This window comes from Thamnophis sirtalis, unplaced genomic scaffold (genome assembly GCF_051295495.1).
Source record: "Thamnophis sirtalis isolate CommonGarterSnake01/CBP01778 unplaced genomic scaffold, rThaSir2_p1.2 scaffold_5, whole genome shotgun sequence".
NCBI classification, from domain to species: domain Eukaryota; kingdom Metazoa; phylum Chordata; class Lepidosauria; order Squamata; family Natricidae; genus Thamnophis; species Thamnophis sirtalis.
Genome location: NW_028261385.1, coordinates 133,444,094 through 133,463,665, shown reverse-complemented (window position 1 = coordinate 133,463,665; position 19,572 = coordinate 133,444,094). Strand labels below are relative to the sequence as shown.

The following is a 19,572-nucleotide window of genomic DNA, read 5'->3' as shown; positions in this document are numbered from 1 at the left end:
AAGTATTCATACTAACAAAGATTGTGTTGTATAATAGACATTTAAACCTTTGGACGTTGGCGTTTGGGACATCTGATGCTTGTGGAATTGAAAAAGGTGAATCAAATATTGAAGTCACACCTTTTTAGCATGATTTTATGAAAAAAGAGAGAGAATTTTAACTTTAAAAAAAAAAATCCTGAATTCTTTCTACTTGATAGAGTAATTGTTCCCCTCCTTGACCAAGTAGTGTGTCAGGCCTGCCATAGTGTCTTTGTCTAAATTTCCATCTTTGCAATTTTCTCCCTCCATCTGATTGTAACATTGCATGATAACAGTTTATTTACCATTACATGGATTATTTTAGAATGTGTTTCCATCATAAATTCATGATATTTTTACAGTATTAGCAAATCAACATAGCAAGATTGGGGGAACCCAGAAGAATGCAATAATGTTCATATTTCTACAGTCATCAGCAAATTAATCTGGATCCTGATTTCCACCTCGCTGTATTTTCCAGAACAGATACTGAACCTGGATTGTACAAAAAGAGAAAAAAATGGGGATTGCAAAACATTGAGTTGGCTTTCAAATTGAGCTTTTAAACATTGTCACTAACACAGTAGTGGCTATATTTTATTCCAGGGTTGCATTTTTGCTGTATCTTCTTTTTCTGAGAAACAGAAAAATGTCCTTTCATTAAAGCGTGTTTTTTTGTTTGTTTTTAAATAATTGTGGTGACACTATACTATTGTTGTATAGCTGAACTAACTGCCTTATCAATTATTCAGAAAGAGTTGAGCTAGTATCATACTTTTCCCCTTCCATAAACCAAATTATAGCTAGCTTTAGTTGCTCTTGGATTCTATATTCCTGCCTGCTCATTATCACTTACTAGTGAAGGTTACATTATATGCCTCTTGCCAAGATGAGATATATATTCTGCAGGGAAAGTCTTTGGCTCCATTGATAAAAAAATCATGTAATTGACTAGCCTTGTAGTATCACTAATTTAATTGCTCTTCCTTGCTACTCAGGTTGTCAGATACCATCTGTTTCTGGAGAAAATCAGGTCTGAATTCAGTAATAATTGTAGAATACTTTAAGACAAATCACTGATAACCTCCTAATGGTTTTTCTTGCAATTTTAGCATCTTCAACTTTTGTGAGCCTCCTTTAAACAATTCAACAAAAGATGAGATGAAATGCTTGAATTAAGCAATTCAATGAATGCATCTGGATGATACTTCTGGGACTTTTTTTTATAACTTACAAAATTCTTCCCTATTTTTGCCAGGACCTGATAATGTAGTGCCTGCCACTTTCTATTGGTTAACATTATTTGCTATCAATCACATTTCGCCTATTAAGAAAACCCCAGATGCCCTGAACACAAATATGTTAGGACAGTCCTGACCATGTCCCTGTATATAACATAGGTGCATCCACTTTGTACCTAACCCACCCTTCGTTTCACACTAACCTTTCAGAAATTGTCCTTCCAGGACAATAACATTTTCATATGTATCAATATGAATGTGAAGATAAAATTAACGAGAAGAGACTCACAATTCTTCATAACTAAAGATGGATGAACAATGGGACTTGGTAGCTAAAGGAAAAGAACTATCACTAAATTAACATCTCCTGACAGATATACTTGTATATATAAGTGAGACTGGATACATATGGTTAGAGATCGTATTTTCCATTACTCTAGTTAGAACTAAAACGTCCACAGTCAAACCTTCATAAGACTTTTTCTGACTCCTGCATTCTCTCATATATAAATATATAAATACAAACAGCAAGAGATGCAAACAGAGTAAAACTTAAAGATGAAAAACCAAAATGGCTTAACAAGGATAAGCATGAGTTCTCTGTTAAAATGGGGCTTTTAGTTAGGAAGAAATAATGGGTGTAATTACACCCAAATAGTTTTTTTAAAAAACTTGTAGAGCAATACACCATTGGTGGGTTATGACTGGTACGCCCCAGTATGGGCGTACCGGTGCCTGCTGGGAGCACCAGGTACCATTCCGGTATGATGTTCCAGAGGGCTCACCCGCCCACCCACACTCCTTACCAGTATTTGACCTCTTTGGCGCTTACGTCAAGCAGCTGGAGCGTCGCAGAGGCGTCACAGAGCATCACAGGAGATAAGGACGCATGAACGTATGTGCGCGCATGTTGCACGCGTTCATGTGGTGGATGCTGGGCCCCGTTGCACCGTACCAGTTGCACTGGGATCCGGAACCCACCACTGAAATACACAAAGATGTGTTTTAGAATGAAGAAGCAGCGAATGGTTGGAGGAGAGATCCCCATAGATATGCTCAAAATTGCAGTCTTTATCAAAGGCTTTATCACAGGCTTCCAAATATGGAATATTATATGTTGGAGCATTATGGGTGGAAACCATTCTTATGGTGAAAGAGAAGATCAACCATTAGCACTGTTTCAGCCATTGATTTTGAGCTAGAACTCTATGTTACAGTGCTGTACAGCAAACACAGTGTCCCAAATAAATGTCAGCTGAATACCAACATGTTTGTGTAGGAAATACAATTCTGGAGAAGAATGTTGGGAAAGACTCCTTTGAAACTATGTGTATAGTTTTGGGAACCTGTGTTTGCTGTACACCCTATATTTAATAAATTTCTTAGCCAATTTTCAACACTGCAGTATTCTCAGATGTATATTGTAAATTTATGTGAACAGAATTGGAAATTGGCTGGAATTTCATTCCACTTCCTTTCAGGCAGGTTTTTACATCCTTCCAGGCATATACAATTCGAATGTTCCTGTATCCATTTCTCCTTCAATTACTTTGGGCATTGCATTGTGTATGAACAGAGATGCCAGAACTGCAGTTCTTCCAATTGTTGGGGGGGGGGTGTTTGTGGGTGGGTTACATTTTAACTATGGTTATATCATAAGAGGTATTTATGTCATAAGAGATATGAATAACTATTATCCATCTGTAGGTAGGTCAATAAGACAACTCTGCACACACAGATACAACACATATGTGTATGTCTTTGTGTATTTAGTTATCAGCTATAGTCCCCATAAATTGTAGCTTCAGATTGAAATATTTCCCTTTATACACACTGGTAGAAAATAACTTGAAATTAATTTCAAGTTCTAAATATTGATGGTGTGGTTTTTTTTTTAAATTATTTGCTGCTTTTGAAACTTACAAGAACTTCCTACTCGTCTACATGGAAAGTTTATTGAAGTTTCAAATCTAACTTTCTTATTATATTGGTGTCAGCATTGAAGTTTCAAATCTAACTTTCTTATTATATTGGTGTCAGCATCTTGTGAAAGTGTTCACACTTTTTAGGTCACAAGCCAAAAAATACTAGCAAAATCTAATATTGGTTCAGGCATGGTAGAAGTGGGTCAAGAGAATTTGCTGAAATGAATCAATAACTAATTAAATAGTAACATGTGTGTTTTAATGGGGACATGAAATGGGCATCCCCTGGGCAACAGTGATATCATCATTTAATCACCAGAGGTGCTTTTTCAAGGGGCAACTGGACTTTATTATTTTTTCCTTGAAGACATTTCACTTCTCATCCAAGAAGCTTCTTTAGCTTCTTGGATGAGAAGTAAAGCGTCTTCAAACAAAAAAATCCTTCGGGACATCCATGATCTGGTTGACTGAGAATCTCTATAGATCCTCACCATTTAATCCTTCCAACTCAGAAGCGCCTCAGTGCTTCCAACACAAAAGCAGCAACTTGTTTGTGTTTGGTCTGTCCTGTTAATGATAATTCTTTAATTATATCCCAGATGTTTGTTTAAGCTTATTCCATGTATTCAAACAGATTGGTTCTTTATGTATTACATTTATATGCCGCCTGACTCCTGGTGACTTCCAAAACTGAACGTATATAAGTCCTATTAATTTCTGCAGAAGGTTGCTGCATCCTGTAATGATTTTCTTTATAAAACCACGTGAAGCCATACTTTAGGCCTCCTTTATTAAGATTCAGCGCACTTGGGAAAACAAAGCTAGAAATAATTATGTACTTGTTTAGCCAAGTCCTAGTTTTCATCTGTTTTCAATTTGCACTTTTAGTGAGAGTATCTAAAACTGAGTAAATACTAAATCTGCTAAATGCCTGTTGGTACACAACAAAATTAGCAGTGAAATTAACAGCCATTGAGCACAACACAATTAACCAAGACACTCGGCCATCTGAGGCGAGGGGTAACAAATACTGTCAAAACTTTGGAGACTATCCAAAGCCATCCTAGTCATTTTGGAAGCAAATCAGAAAAACCCACAAACGCTTCTCCCCTTACCTGGCAATAAAAGTATATGAATGACAAATTAACACTGTACTCCTTTTCATGATGCTAAAAGTCTGCTAGTTTAGATGGCTTGCCTTATTCTAACTTCCACTGTCCTGGCCTTAGGTACATACTCCTGTGGTTTCCCAGCCAGTGTGGAGATTAGTCCAGCACTTCCAGAAGACAGAATATTAAAGAGGGATATGTTTATACGTTTATTAGGACTTGTATGCCGCTCACTCTCGAGAGACTCAGGGCGGCTTACAGATAAAGCAGGGAAGGGGAACATATAAAAATTAAAAAGTACAGACATTAAAATCGCACAACATTCATAACATAAAATGGGGCTGGATGAATCAACAGCCCCAGGCCTGCTGGAAGAGCCAGGTCTTAATCGCTTTGCGGAAGGCTGGGAGAGTAGTAAGGGTCCGGATCTCCACGGGGAGATCGTTCCATAGGGCCGGAGCAGCCTCAGAGAAGGCCCTCCCCCGGGGAGTCGCCAGCAACATTGGCCGGCAGATGGAATCCAGAGGAGGCCTAATCTGTGCGATCTTATAGGTCTCTGGGAGGTAAATGGCAGGAGGCGGTCTCTCAGGTAGCCAGATCCTAAACCATGAAGGGCTTTAAAAGTAACGACTAGCACCTTGAAATGTGTCCGGAGACCAATAGGAAGCCAGTGCAGCTCGCGGAGGACAGGTGTAACGTGGGTGTACCTAGGTACGCCCACAATCGCTCGCACTACTTTATTTAAAAATGCACTACCTTATTTAAAAAGAAAAGAGCCATTAGGTTAAATGGCATTGAGTTATGAATTAAAGCCAAAGGAACGTCAGCAACTTCTGTTAATCCAGTTATAAAATCTGAGAGATGGCTTGGTGGAAAGAACAAAGTGTACTCTTCCTTTTACTGCTGGGTGGGTACCCAGAGAATGCTAGGAATGTCATATATTTTTTTAAACCTAGCTCATTTAAATAGTATTATAGAAAAATAGTGCAATCTCCTTTTAGATAGTTTGGGATAAGAGGCCTGCTTTATGGCCTATTTGTTAAGCAGTGGAACATATTCTTAACATTTCAGGTGGCTTTTAGGTTTGATGCTTTACAGCTGCCAAACCTCTGGAAAATTCAGACTGCACATTCATGAGTTTCTATATAGAAATTCATTGAGAGTTCTAACTATGTCAGTTCTTCCATGGAAGGTGATTGGTCTTGCACTGAGCCTGCAGGACTGAAAGTATCAATTGGAGATAAGACTTTAAACCTAACTGCAGTCAGAACTGAATATCCGCAAAATTTATCTGGAGCCAGTAATAATTAAAAAAACATGATTCCAGTTTAAAAGGTTGAATGTGCTACAATGCATGTATCCTTTAGGGTTTGGGTTTTTTAATGAATTGTGAAATTCTCACTTATTAGATATGCTGTGGTCCTTTAGAGATTAGGAACCTGCACACAGAATGTAAATGTCATGAATCAAACAGTGCATTCAAATGTTTATTTATTGTTGTTTTGCTCCTTTTACCACCAGCAGCAAAATTGCCTTGCTCTCCTAAAAACTTAATAGTATCTTTGCAACAGTGCATTGCGCTGAGATGATATTGTGTCATTTAAATTTGTTAAACATTCATCCCCTTTAAAAAGTTAATGAAATATAGTTTTTTCGTTGGTTGACCTTCCTGACAACAATTACTAGATTTGTAAGATTTATACAATATATTTACTCCGAAGAGTCAGAGAGGACCTTATTAACCTGTTGAATAAACAGAATCTGGCATCTCAAAATCAAGAAAACTATTCTTGAAATTTATTTTCACCCCAACTTAATTAGACACCTATTTCATTAATATTAAAGCTGTGGATCACTCAGCGTCCTTTGAAAGTTTAGTGCTTACTCCTAGGGTTTTCTATTCAGTCAAAACATAACTGCAAATCTTGTCCAAGCAATGTCAAATTAATCACTATGCTTGCTTTTGCTGTGGATAAATAGGCAGTGAGGCATGCTGCAGTGTTACAGTGGTGCACAAGGTGATTTCATTACTTAACCAATAACCATATATTTACTTGAGTCTCACGCCCTTCTGATCCTGGTTGTTTGGGGACCTAGATAAAAGTCAAAGGGAAATCATGATCTCTATAGGGAATATTTACATCCCAAGTTTTGAACAACATAGTCAATTAACTGCCAGGAGTTTCATATACCTGAAAGAGCAGACAATAACAGACAGACATCTAATGGGTTACTTTATGTGGATGATGCAACAATCTGAGATTGAGAATTTTGCAAAAACAGTTTTAAAACATTGTTGAACCATTAATAGTCAAGACTGAACAGAACGAAGTTATTTTCCACTTTACTGGGTCCTGCAAAAAACATCAGAAATTCATAGCCCAAAGCATTCAACATAGTGTTAGTGTATTTACTGAAGCTTTTAGTTTAGTTTAGTTTAGTTTTGTTCAAGCTATGCTCATTTAAAGCTTTTTGAGGCAAAAGTCGTCAGCAATTTCTACATATTTTTCAATTTGGGTCATACCCCCAATTTACACCTTTGAAAGTTCAATATCAACTCTTAAGGGCAGTCTTTCACTTCCTAATACTATTCCCAACAATTTTTAAAATCAAAACTGGACTTTTGTGGCAAAATGAGAATCCAGATTGTGTTTTAATATTTTTTTAACACTGAACTTAACTCCTTAAGTTTTGTACCCTTAAAATAGTAATAGAATTCCAACAAGATTTGTATAGTTGTTTTTTAGAGTCTAAACTCCAACTGTAATTTTTCTCTGCTACTGTCAGAAAACACCAGATTGAGTATTAAAACACAACTGATACGGATCACCAACTGGATGTGCCACTGGTTTTGAGTTATTCTAATCTGAATATAATGAATTGTTTCCTAAAGCCCCCTGATTATTTATCAATTATAACAATCCCTAAGTGCAGAAGATGTAATGATATGGAGATGGCTTGGGAAAGACTTCAAAACAACTCTTTCAACATCTCTGGAGGATATGGTTGTCTCATATGGTCTCTCTCATAAGGAGAGAAAGTTATATACAAAGTCAGAAACTACAGCAAAATAGCTGGATTTACTTATTTCACTGATGAAAAAACAAATATTAAGATGCAGTCAGATCTATGAATCCATTAAATCTCACCTGTGGTCTGTTTAGCCCCACCTGGAGACATTAATGATTCATAGCAGGCTTTTCTACATTCCAATAATGGGATCTTTAGGCAGCTATGTTTAATTAGTGGTTTATACCACAGTTTAAAATATTGCAAGATGTTGCAGCTAAACATTATGCTGTTTGTAAGTAATTATGGGGAAAAAGATCAATTGATATGTTAAAAAGGCAGTGCTGAACAATACTCAAAGTACTGAATAGTTGCACTTAACTCATATGTTAATAAGGTAATGGTCAAGATTTTGCAATCTTGATTTCAACAATGCATGGAATCAGAACTCTGTAAAAAATGCTAATGTGTTCTACAGATGCATAGGAGGCAGAGGCATTTAAGGTCTAACATCTATTAGATAATGGCAAAAGCAACAGAGTCACCTAATTCAATGAAGCCATAAACACAGTTTCTGACAAGTGAAATAATATCTATCAGATCATGAAGAGCAGCAACAACAGTATATGAATTAACAACAACAATACATGAATTAAGCTCTCACATAAAATTTTAATGGAACAAATCCAAAATCCTTAAGCAAGATGCAGATTTCCTAGCTTGCTCAACCGTTCTGTCTAATTGGAGCAACTGGATAAAAATATTAGAGTTGTTTGATCTCACTAAATTAGACACTTGATAAATTCTTATTTCACATGGAACTTACTCAACATATAAGAACAATTAAATGTTCATAAAATTCAGCCTGAACTGAACAAATGTTTAACTATACTGCAGTATCTGGAATTTTGCATAATTTAGAGTGGGAAATACTTCGATACTTTTGAGTGAAAATTGTTAAACACCAGTGTTTCTTACCTTCTTTTAGTGTTGCGTAATAAATATGATTAAAAGGGGTCAGAGAAAATGCTTTATGCCTACAATGGAAACTCTGTTCTTTCCTACTATGTTTTATATTCTGTCCTTGGCTGTCCTTGAGGCTTCAGGAGCATTTTAGTTGTATATTTTTTTGTTTAATTCAGTAACCAACTGAGCTATTATGTAGTGTAGTAGACAGGCTGGCTCTGGTGATGCTTTCAGATGTATTTGGGCCAACAATTATTCTTCGGTCCATTGTCTTTGTTCCTCTAGAAACAGATTCTAAAGAAGCCTAATCAGTAAGTTTTCCAAGAAAGGCAAGCCTGTTAAGGAACATTTTGTTCCAAGGACAACTGGCTCACTCTTATTTTAAGCTGTGCTTTTAAGATTGTATCCCCCCCCCCTCCACCCAACCCAAAAGTTACAGCCGAATAGCAGATCTGTAGTTCAGCATACTTGCTCAGCAACTATAGCATTAAATTTGCTTAAGTTTATCTCACAGCATTTCTCATCAAGCCAGATTTGGCTCCACAGAGTGACAGTGACTATGGTGAGTAATTTACTGACGCAGAATCCATGGATTTGCACCAATGAAAGATATTTTCTCAAAACCGAGCAAATGTAAACATAGGCCAAAAGATTCATCCTTCCAGTAAGCTGAAATAGATCTGGTAAATCCTCATATCCTGAGGCAGTAAATGCATCCATCTGCAGAATTGAAAATAACTAAAAAGATGTGTAAAGTTTACAAGATAAGTTTCTGAAACTATTATAAAACAGTCATAAATACTGAAAGGACCGTTATACTTCTATAACATGTAATTGAATAAATAGAAAATTTTAATAGGTATATCACAACCACCCTCGGGCATATTTCAGGAACAAAATGGAGCCTGTTAATGGCGCTTGCAGCAAAAGCAATGGAATTAGCAAGAGTCTTATTCAGAGGCCTTTGACTCGGAAGTAATAGCAAATGCCATCAAAGCTTGGATGGGTGATTTTTGTGCTAAAATCAGAATGTCTTAATACCTGGTAGAAATCCAAAAACATTTCTGATTAGCTCACTTGCTATAATCCTAAATTATGGGATTTATTTCAGTTAAGCAGAGACATTTTTGGTAGTTGTGAAAAATGGACTCTTTGGCAGCCCAAAAATAGAAAACTTAAGGGGAATTGCAGTGTGGATACTAACTTTTGTGTAAGATTTTTTTTTTAATGAGGGGACTTTGATTTTTCCACAACAGTAAACAATGTAGAGTCCTTTGCAATAGTGGGTTGCAGCGGTACGCCCCGGTAGGGGCGTACCGGATCCTGCCTGGAGCGCCGGATACCGTTCCAGTACGGTGCTCCAGAGGGCCCACCCGCCTGCACTACTTACCAGTGCTTTATGCTGCTGGTGCTTACATGCACGCGCATGGCCCATACAGCTCCTGCGCAACGCTTTGCAGAACAGCTGGAGCAACATGGAGGCTTGCGGAAGCGTCATTTGACGCTAGACTGTAAGCGCGTACATGTGGGTAACTCCATGGCCGTTCCAACCATACCAGTTGGAACGGAATCTGGAACCCACCACTGAGATGGATTGAGTTTCCACAGTACACTGAACCATTATCTGCTTACTTGATTCTGACTTAATATGTTATACGAACCTACCCAGAATAACAGAGTTGGAAGGGACCTTGGAGGTCTTGTTTTCCAACCCTCTGCTCAAGCAGGAGATCCTATACCAGTGATGGCGAACCTTTTTGGCACTGAGTGCCAAAAAGGGAGCATTTCGTGAACGTGCCGGCGCCTGGGCCGCAGCCAGGAAAAGGAGCTTCCCAAGGGCCATGTACGTGCTGGAAAATGAGCTGCTGGTTTCCGTTGCGCAGCCTAGAAAGTCTTTCAGTTACTGCCATGCATGCGCACACACCAATCAGCTGGCTGGTGTGCATGCTCACACTGGAAAATAGAAGACCAGTTCTTCCAGTTTCTTCCATTGTCTCATACACAAAGTCCAGCTGATCGTCACACGCGCATACGCAGCAGAAACCCAGAAGAGGAACGGGCAATGCACGCTTGCCAGGTGACATAGCTCCACATGCGACTTCGGGGTCGCATGCAATAGGTTCGCCATGACAGTCCTATACCATTCCAGATAAGTGGCTGTCCAGTCTTTTTTTTAAAGTCTCCAGTGAGCCACAATCATTTACTAAAGTTAAACGAACAATGGCTTCTGGCAGTGTTTGAAGCCAACTCCTGAGGCATAGAATTGGAACTATTGTCTTTAAAAGCAATAGTAAATAACCCAACCCAAATTCTTGTAATTATCCTCAGCTTTTTATAAATATAGCTTGTCTGGTGTAAATGCCAGACCAATCAAACCAATCTCAGAAGAATTTTTACTATTTCACTCCTATTAAAATTGATTCGGTTCAGTGCTTAATTCTTGTCAGAGCTGGCTTGTTAACCAACTTGAAATAAAACAGGTTGGGATATTTAAAATAGTGTTCTCACCCACTGTAAACAGATTTTAATAGATAACAGATATAGATAATAGACTCCAGCTAATAATTTCCAAGACAAACAAAGCTTCATGGAACTTTCAGTCAAAAGAATTTGCTAGCAACAAAACAATAATTTTAACAATAAGTTTGAAACAGCCTCTGGAGGGAGTGCTGTTACATTCCTCAGATAGAAAAAAGCTGAAACAATTGTTCTGAATCTCTCATTACTGTATCTCTCATTACTGTAGTCATACCACTTCTTCTGGCATATGGCTTCAAACAAACCTGAGTTTGTTTTGACTTGTTAATGTAACTCAGGAAAGTAACTAGAGAGCAGACAGCTGTCTATAATATGTATAGATAGCTTTCCATATGTAATGTGAGTTGAAAAAAGAATATTGCCAGCCTTCAAAATACAATCAGATGGTTAATCAGCCAAAATAAATATGGTTAGCAGGTGTAATGAGATCTATGAAGCTTAGCCCTGTGGGGGTAGATGGAGGCTGTGTACAAATCCTGTCAATAAACTAAAATTTCTAGAAGCAGCATTGAGTTTGAAGGAACCTTATGCCCTAATACCATAAAATAATGCCTTAACTAAACAATTTCAGTGAAATGTTTTGATGAGGAGGTGTGCGCGTGTGCATACTGTGTGTAGAAATAGACCACGGGTGAAATTCAGCAGGTTCTGACAGGTTCTTGCTGGTTTGGCCCTTATAAGCTCTATATGTCTTAATTCTTGAATAATTCACTGATAAACCTCATAAAAGCTAGATGTTAAAAAGCTCACTTCCTCCTTTAATACTAATTTGAGCAAATTGGTTGTCCCCTGCTATACGTCGAGTGCAGTTCTGATTGACTCCCTAATATCTTTATAAGGCCTGACCAACTCTTCAGTGCATCCATTCTCCAATGCCAGGCTGATAAAAAAAAGGACAAAAATCATTAATTATTAGACATTATTCTTTGAAAGCAACAAAAAAAATCCCCCCTTGAATTGTTGGGGGAAGTTATTGATTTCCTGCCATAGTGTGAAATGTTTGACCTTTATAATGTGAGCAGTGATTACCGGGCCAATAAATGACATCATTCTATTTAAACTTTCAGGGAGAAGGGGGGAAAAAACTAATATACCATACAATTTTAAGTATTTACTGATTTCTAAAATGAATTCTAGCCAACCTCCAGTAATACATAAAATTGTACAAGTGCACATTTTGACACTTTGTCCTACACAAAGCATTTCAGGTGTAGTCTCATATATACCACCAGAAAGTTTTAATTCCCTTCTCTCTTTTTTGGGTTTTCCAATTTACTGTATACACAAAGTGCACAACCCAATTTACTCCTTTCCATAGAAATACTTAGTTGCTAAGGCAACTTTCCCCTCTTTAAATATGATTACAGGTAGTCCTCAACTTACAACCACAACTGAACCCAAAATTTCTGTTGCTAAGTGAGTTTTGCCCCATTTTACGACTTTTCTTGACCACATTTGTTAAGTGAATTGTAATTGTAATTTAATAAATTTATATGCCGCCCAATCCCGTAGGACTCCGGGCGGCTTACAAAGTACAAGAGTAAAAATAAAAAGTTAAAATATAGGGAAAGAGGAAACAGATTTAAAAGCAACACACCATACACTCAACCTAGGTGGGGCTGGACCTCGTTCATGGGGTCAACAGCCCCAGGCCTGCCGGAACAGCCAGGTTTTAGTGGCTTTTCGGAAGGCTGAGAGAGTGGGAAGGGTCCGGATCTCTGCGGGTAGATCGTTCCACAGGGCTGGAGCAGCTACAGAGAAGGCCCTTCCCCAGGGGGGGTCGTCAGCTGGCATTGTCACCGCAGCTGTTAAGTTGGTGACACGGTTGTTAAGTGAATCCCGTTTCCCCATTGACTTTGCTTGTCAGAAGGTCGCAAAATGTGATTGATCACATGACCCCCCCGGGACACTGCAACCGTCATAAATATGAGTCAGTTGCCAAGCATCTGAATTTTGATCACGGGACCATGGGGCTGGGGCTGGGGTCATAAGTGTGAAAAATGGCCATAAATCACTTTTTTTCAGTGATGTAACTTCAAATGGTCACTAAGTGAACTGTTGTAAGTCGAGGACTACCTGTAATCTCAGCAACTGCAGCCTTTGGTTGTTTCAGCAGTATTTTCCTGCTGCAGTCTCAGAGGCAATCGCAGAGAGTCAAGGAAAGACAGCTATAACCCTAACCTAGTCCCTTTTGCACCAGAATTTGTCGCCAAACTGTAGTTTTAATTTGGCAGAAGGAGAGCATCATTAAAGGACATGGGGAACAATTATATTAACTGCATTTAATTGTGGGATCAGCGGTGCTCTCTGAGGGTACTGGAGACTCCACAATTCCACCCTGACCTACATAACTTCTATTTTATTTAACTCAAATAAAATGAAACCATGTTATATGTTTATTTTCTTCCCTAGCTTCATAAAGGTGTCCTGCCTTGGTCAGTTGCTACTGTCGAATCTAATCGAATTTTATTATTTGTATGCCGCCCTTCTCTGGGAAGACTCAGGGCGGCGAACAATTCAAGGGGGGAAAAGGGGAACATAAAAAAACAAAATACAAATAGTAAAAGTAAACAACAGTCGCACAACCATACATGTTGAGAGGGGAGGGAACTCATCACCCCCAGGCCTGCCAGCAAAGCCAGGTTTTGACAACTTTTCGGAAGGCCTGGAGAGAGGTGAGGGTCCAAATCCCTGCGGGGAGTTCATTCCAGAGGGCCGGAGCTGCCACAGAGAAGGCCCTCCCCCGGGTAATAGCCAGGTGGCATTGGCTGGTAGATGGCACCCGGAGGAGGCCAACCCTTTGAGATCTAATGGGTCTTTGGGAGGTAATTGGCAGCAGGCGGTCTCTCAAGTACCCAGATCCAATACCATTACTGTAAGCAACATGGGTCTTGGTATGCTATTCGGGTGCAGATTTCAGTCTGAAATACATTGCACATTCTTGTTTTATGGCAGGCATCTCCAAACTTGGCAACTTTACGACTTGCGGGCTTGAAGTCCACAAGTCTTAAAGTTGCCAAGTTTGGAGAACCCTGATTTATAGGGACAGAAGCCCTTTTAAGCAATAAGAAATGTCATCTTTGTTTGTTTCTAACAAAGACTGTTGGGTTGTATATGTATGTGAGAGAGAAAGTGTTTAGGCAAAAGCTGGCTAAATTGATTCAAAAATTGTGGCCAGAAAGTGATGTTTTCAACGTGGGGGAAACATATATTCTCCTTGAACCCAGTGTGTTATTTAGTGAAAACTCCATCTATTGCTATCCATTATATGCACTAAAGTGGGTTAGGGAACTGTTGGAAGATCCTACAACAATTAAATGCAATGCAGATCATGAAAATTTATATATTTGCCTCAATTCACCCAAAGAAGGGAAGCTGAGCTTCCTGAGCCGTCCAGCAAGATCTCACACCTATCTGAGGGAAGTTGGAGGCCATTTCAATGTCCCTATTGCAGTGTTTCTCAACCTTGGCAACTTGAAGATGTCCGGACTTCAATTCCCAGAATTCCCCAGCCAGCGAATGCTGGCTGGGGAATTCTGGGAGTTGAAGTCCGGACATCTTCAAGTTGCCAAGGTTGAGAAACACTGCCCTATTGTATCCAATGTTTATTTTGTCCTCATTTTTTTTTTTTTTACTTTCAGGATAGATCCTTCCATTAAGCAGAATGAAACAGCTTCTTGTGCAGTGGATGGAAAAGGGAAACCCTTGCGAGGGTTTTGTTTTTGCTTTTTTGCCTTTGTTCCCAAAATAATATGAGCAGCCTTGGAAGAACAGATCTCTTGCCTTGGCATGAGAGAGGGAACAGCCGTTGATTCTAATTAATCAGTCCTTGCTTGTTGCAGTTTACCAGATAGGTTTTAGTGGGGGGTCCTTGGTGATTTCTGAGCTTGGTTGTCTTGTCACAGATGTTTCATTACTCAAATGAAGTAGCGTCATCAGTGCTAAAGTTGTTGAGAGAGCACTGATAGTGTTACCAAGTCTGGGTACTGAAACATCTTCAAGAAAACAGCCACGCTCAGAGGGTACCAAGGACGCCTCATTTCTACAAATACCTTCCTTTATTGATACGTTTTAGTGGGATTGGGAGATGGTGTTTGTCTACTTATAGAAGTTAATCTACTCAGTCCATTGTTTTGGGTGGGTTCATATCCTTTTGCTTCTCTCATAGAAACCGTGATCCTCTTAACTTTATCCAAGGCTGTCCATCTTCATGGAAGCCATATTTGTTCTCTGTGTGTTTGCTCGTTTTTTTGAATGTGCTTGTTTTAATGTAATTTGTTTTGTTGATTGGGTCAAGAACTTTCTTGTCATGCAATATACCCTGATCTGTGGGCCACACAGCAGTTCTGTTGCCTCGTCTTGCCAATATTAAGCTGTCACCAGAAGAAGAAAATGATATAATTTTCTTTTCCATTTCTGGCAAGTCATGTTAGATCAATAAATCTCTGCTGGGTATTATGCTCTCCATGAGCAGCTTTTGTGATTGATTAAACACCTTAGCTTTGTTTTGGTGCTTAATCAATTGGAACAGCCATTTATTGCTTGGTATATTATGAAGAGACGACATCATCGCAAAATTATTCCAGAGAGAAATAACAATTTGGAGTTGTCTCAAATATTGGGTTTGTTTTTTAAAAAAAAAAAATCTAATAGTGGTAAAAGCTATTCACAGGTTTCTGGATGCATTTACCTTCCTTTGTCACCAGAGAGAACTGAGTATAATTAATCACTTGCAGAACTATTGATACAATTAACATATAAACGTTAGCAACTTGTGACAAAAGCATGGACAGAAATACTCTCGCCCAGATTCACATTCTACCTTGCATTTTCTCTGGCTTTTGCAAAAAGTGAGGTTTTTTTCCATCCATGATTTTCCCGTTAAGCAAGTAGAAAAAATGCTGCCTTACCTTAACATATTTAACTACTAGCTATTGTCCTTGTTGCTGTTTTCATCAGCATAGATGCAATGGATGATGGAATGAGTAAGCACATCCTCATCAATAACAATGTGGTATTAGTGAGAAAAAGGCACATAGGGAGATGAAAGAGTCTTTTGTACAAACTGAAACAACAAAATAATTGAGGCATTTAAGGCAGTTGTGAGCTACGTGCAGTGCCCAAGTGTACCATTCTCTTTTTTGTTTTCTGTATAAAACTTACAATATTTCATAGGAAAATTTGTAAACTTTTACCCAGGTAAAATGCAACCATACTGTAAAGATACCAAAATTGCTGAGGCATACACTATATTCTCAAGTTGAGGTATTAAAAAATTTGGTAGCATCAGAGCAGAGTTGTCTTAAATAGGAATCATAGTAATGTGCTTCAGATCTATTAGTTAAGGCACCAGGCTAAATACCAACCAATTACAAGTTCTAGTCCTGCCTTAGGCATGGAAGCCAGCTAGGTGATTTGGGCCAGCCAAGAGGTGGGTTGCTCCCGGTTCGGCCCAGATCGGGCAAACCGGTAGTGGCGGCAGTGAAAGGCTCCGCCCACCTGCCTGAACGAGCTAACCGGTAGCGCCGGGATTTGCAACCCACCTCTGACCCAGCCATTCTCTCTCACACACGAATTCGCCTCACAAGGTTGTTGTTGTGGGAGAAAATAGGAGGAGGAAGGAATATTAGGTATGTTCGCCGTCTTGAATTATTTATAAAAATAATAAAATAAATAACGTTGTAATCATTGGAAGATGTGACAGCTGCTGAAAGCTGATACAAATGTTGGTGTTAATTCCGACACAGGTTTCAATGGCAGAGTACCCGGACTTGAACCCACATTAAAACCAATTAAGGTTTCTGTGAGAAGGTGCTGATGGCGCTAACCATTTAAAAGGCATTTGCTTTCCTACGCTAACAGACTTTCCTCCCCTTTTCTCGATATTACCAAATGCTTTTTATTTTGTTTTGTCTTTCAGGTATAACCCAACTTTAGCATTTTGCAGCAGCTATATCCATGTGCCAGCCGTTAGGAACTGGGCCCTTTCCCCCCCCCCCAACACCCCAACACCCTCCCCGTGTATCTATTTTTTGTCTGATAAGTTCACAAGCACTAATGCACACTTGAAATGCAGGCGCTATTTTGATCACCCAATTGTTCAGCACTTTACGCAGGAAAAAGCGGTAGGCCACAGTCATGAGACTTCGAGAGGATGGCTGCTGGCTGGCTGTGGCAGAGCTGGTCGTTGTTCTACCCCCGTCCCTCCTTTGCTCTAACCATTTTGTCTGTCTATCTCGTCTTGTATTTAGTTTTCAAAGCAATACCATGAGGGGTCTCCTTCCTTCCTCTATTTTTTTTTAAGCGCCTTAAAGGGAACAATATATTTTTAGGGTCAACCAATGTGTCGATACCAAATGTGCAGATTATTTTCAAATTGCCTGCAGCCTTGAGAATACGAAGAATTTTTAAGCTCCATTTTGCCATTTACTTTCTATTTGGAGATATAATTCCATGTATTTTATGAAGGATGCAGCTCCTGGGAACAAAAAAAAGAGATAAGGTGTTCATTTACAAAGCAGGGTTTATTTTTCTCCTGCTTGGTTTTGTTATTCAATGATGGAGAGATGCGAACTGTAAACATAAAAATGTATTGCTTCCCTTTGAAATTTAATCCTATTCCATATTTTCATTAATGTTGGCTGATTTTGTTCTTAATTTTTGTTCATTTCGTTGGTTTGCGATTTTTTTGCATGAATATGCAGAGTAGCAATAAACTGATTTTTTTTTGAGTGTGCAGTTTTTTCTCTTTCAGATCCAGTAATAAAAACCCTTTTGAGTTCATCTGTTCTTTAAGATACAGTATTTTTTTTATTCTTAAACAAAAACAAGAAGAGTCTATGTCAGTGAATTTATAATATGATTTTCTGGGCATCAGTAAGTGACAACCGTTGGGGGAAAGTTAATGTCCTGTAAGAATTTCGTTGTCTGCTGTTGCTAGGTCACCCCGGGACAGTAGCCGAAGCAGCGAGAAGCTGGAGCTGGAATTATCAAATCTCACAGCGGATGTTCTGGAACTGCTGCTGGAATTTGTTTATACAGGTTCCTTAGTAATAGATTCCGCCAACGCCAAAACTCTTCTCGAGGCTGCCAGCAAATTCCAGTTTCATACATTCTGCAAAGTCTGTGTCTCTTTTCTAGGTAAGTATCGATGCTATTTCCTTCTGTTTTGCCTTTCAGCTTATATATATGAACTGTAGCATTTTACATTCTGTAGCTGGCTATCCAAGAAGCATAGAGCTCTAGAATTGCCCTTAGAAATGCCTTCAAATGGAAGGCAAATGGAAACCATTCATATATTCCGGCAAACTTTTTATCTTAATTCAGAATAACTCTGGATTTAAAAAGAGCTTTGAAACTGTGATTCCTCACTCCACCCACTTGAACTTGGGGGGGGGGGGGGGGGCAAAAAGTAAAAGAAAAAAGAAAAAAAAGGACAAACAAAATGGAATCCAACACTCCTGTCACATCCTTTCCCAATTTACTTGCCAAGGTTATGGCAAAGGCAAGAAAGCTTGCTCTTCGTTTTGGGGGCTTTAATCATTTCCCAGTTCTGCTCCACCTACGTATGTGAAATCTCCCCTGCACCCCACCCCGCGTGGGGGGAGCTTTCGCCCTACCTAGACTCCAGAGGCTTTCCTGAAGCCTGGGGAGGGCGAAAAACGACCCAACAGCCCATTACATCATTACAGCCACCCTAGTTGCCAAAAGGCTGATCTGGAAGTCTCATGAGGTGAGACTTCGGTTTGCTAATGCCCACCTTAAGGCATTTGTGCTTTCTGATTTCATTGCATTTGTTTGGTCCAGATTTTATTCATAGAGTTTAAAGATGGATATCTCATGGTATTTGCCGCCCTAGTGCAGATTTAATAACTGTGCTCCAGCATGTTCTAATAGATTCTATAGATTTTATAATAGCCCACAAATATATCTGTACACATTATCTCTAAAGATTCAGCTATTATAACACAATATATTTATTTCCACTAAATCAATGTGAAACTTTTCTTTTCCAATGCTTAATATTTGAATTCAGTGAACTGTGTTATAGTTATGCAATTGGGAGACTTGGCTGCAAGTTTCATTATATATGAGGAACTTAGAGGCTTGCATTCTCATTTGGAGAATTCATAAAATATAATTGCTTGTTTTGATTTATAGCCCTTGCTGGATTGAGTTGCAGAAACAGGTCGTAGAATATTTGCTCTATGAAAAGTTTAGAGAAAAGCATTTTAGCTGGAGTCATTTTTCATTTTATTATAAGCATTGCATCACTTTAAAGCACTATTTCCAGTGTTCTTCTGAGAGACACTAATGGAAAAACTAGTTAGGTCTCCTCACTATGTTACAGAAGCAAATTGGCTTAGGGATTAATTTTCTATTTGAATTTGTATTCCTCTTCCTCTCCTCTTCCATTTTCTTTTAGATGGCTTTAAGTAACCTAAAGATTGAAGAGAATATTTAGAGCAGTTCTCTATTTTCCTTGCTGTCTTGTGGGTGATTTTTAATGTGTTTTTATTATTATTATTTTGGAAATAAAATAAACAGATACACAGGGGGGGGAAATGTAATATGATTTCTAAATACAGTGCTTTCCCATGAAAACTTGCAATATTGGACAGCTGAATACAGCACCTCAAGGTTTTGAAGGGGTAAGAAAGAACATGATCTGAATAGGAATCAATGAATGCAGCAGAATTTATAATTCTATCTACTGTCTTCATTGATGAAGAAGGAAGAAGAATGATGAAATTATATTGCTGC

General features: G+C 38.7%; 1 protein-coding gene across 2 annotated transcripts in view; it reads left to right on the top strand.

Moving 5' to 3' along the window:
- KLHL29 (kelch like family member 29) overlaps positions 1-19,572 on the top strand; it is a 445,288-nt gene that overhangs the window by 340,040 nt on the left and 85,676 nt on the right. For both annotated transcript variants that reach the window (XM_087716963.1, XM_087716962.1), the window contains one exon: positions 17,750-17,949. In XM_087716963.1, the coding sequence (XP_087573089.1) occupies positions 17,750-17,949 (200 nt within the window). The remainder of the gene's footprint in view (positions 1-17,749; positions 17,950-19,572) is intronic.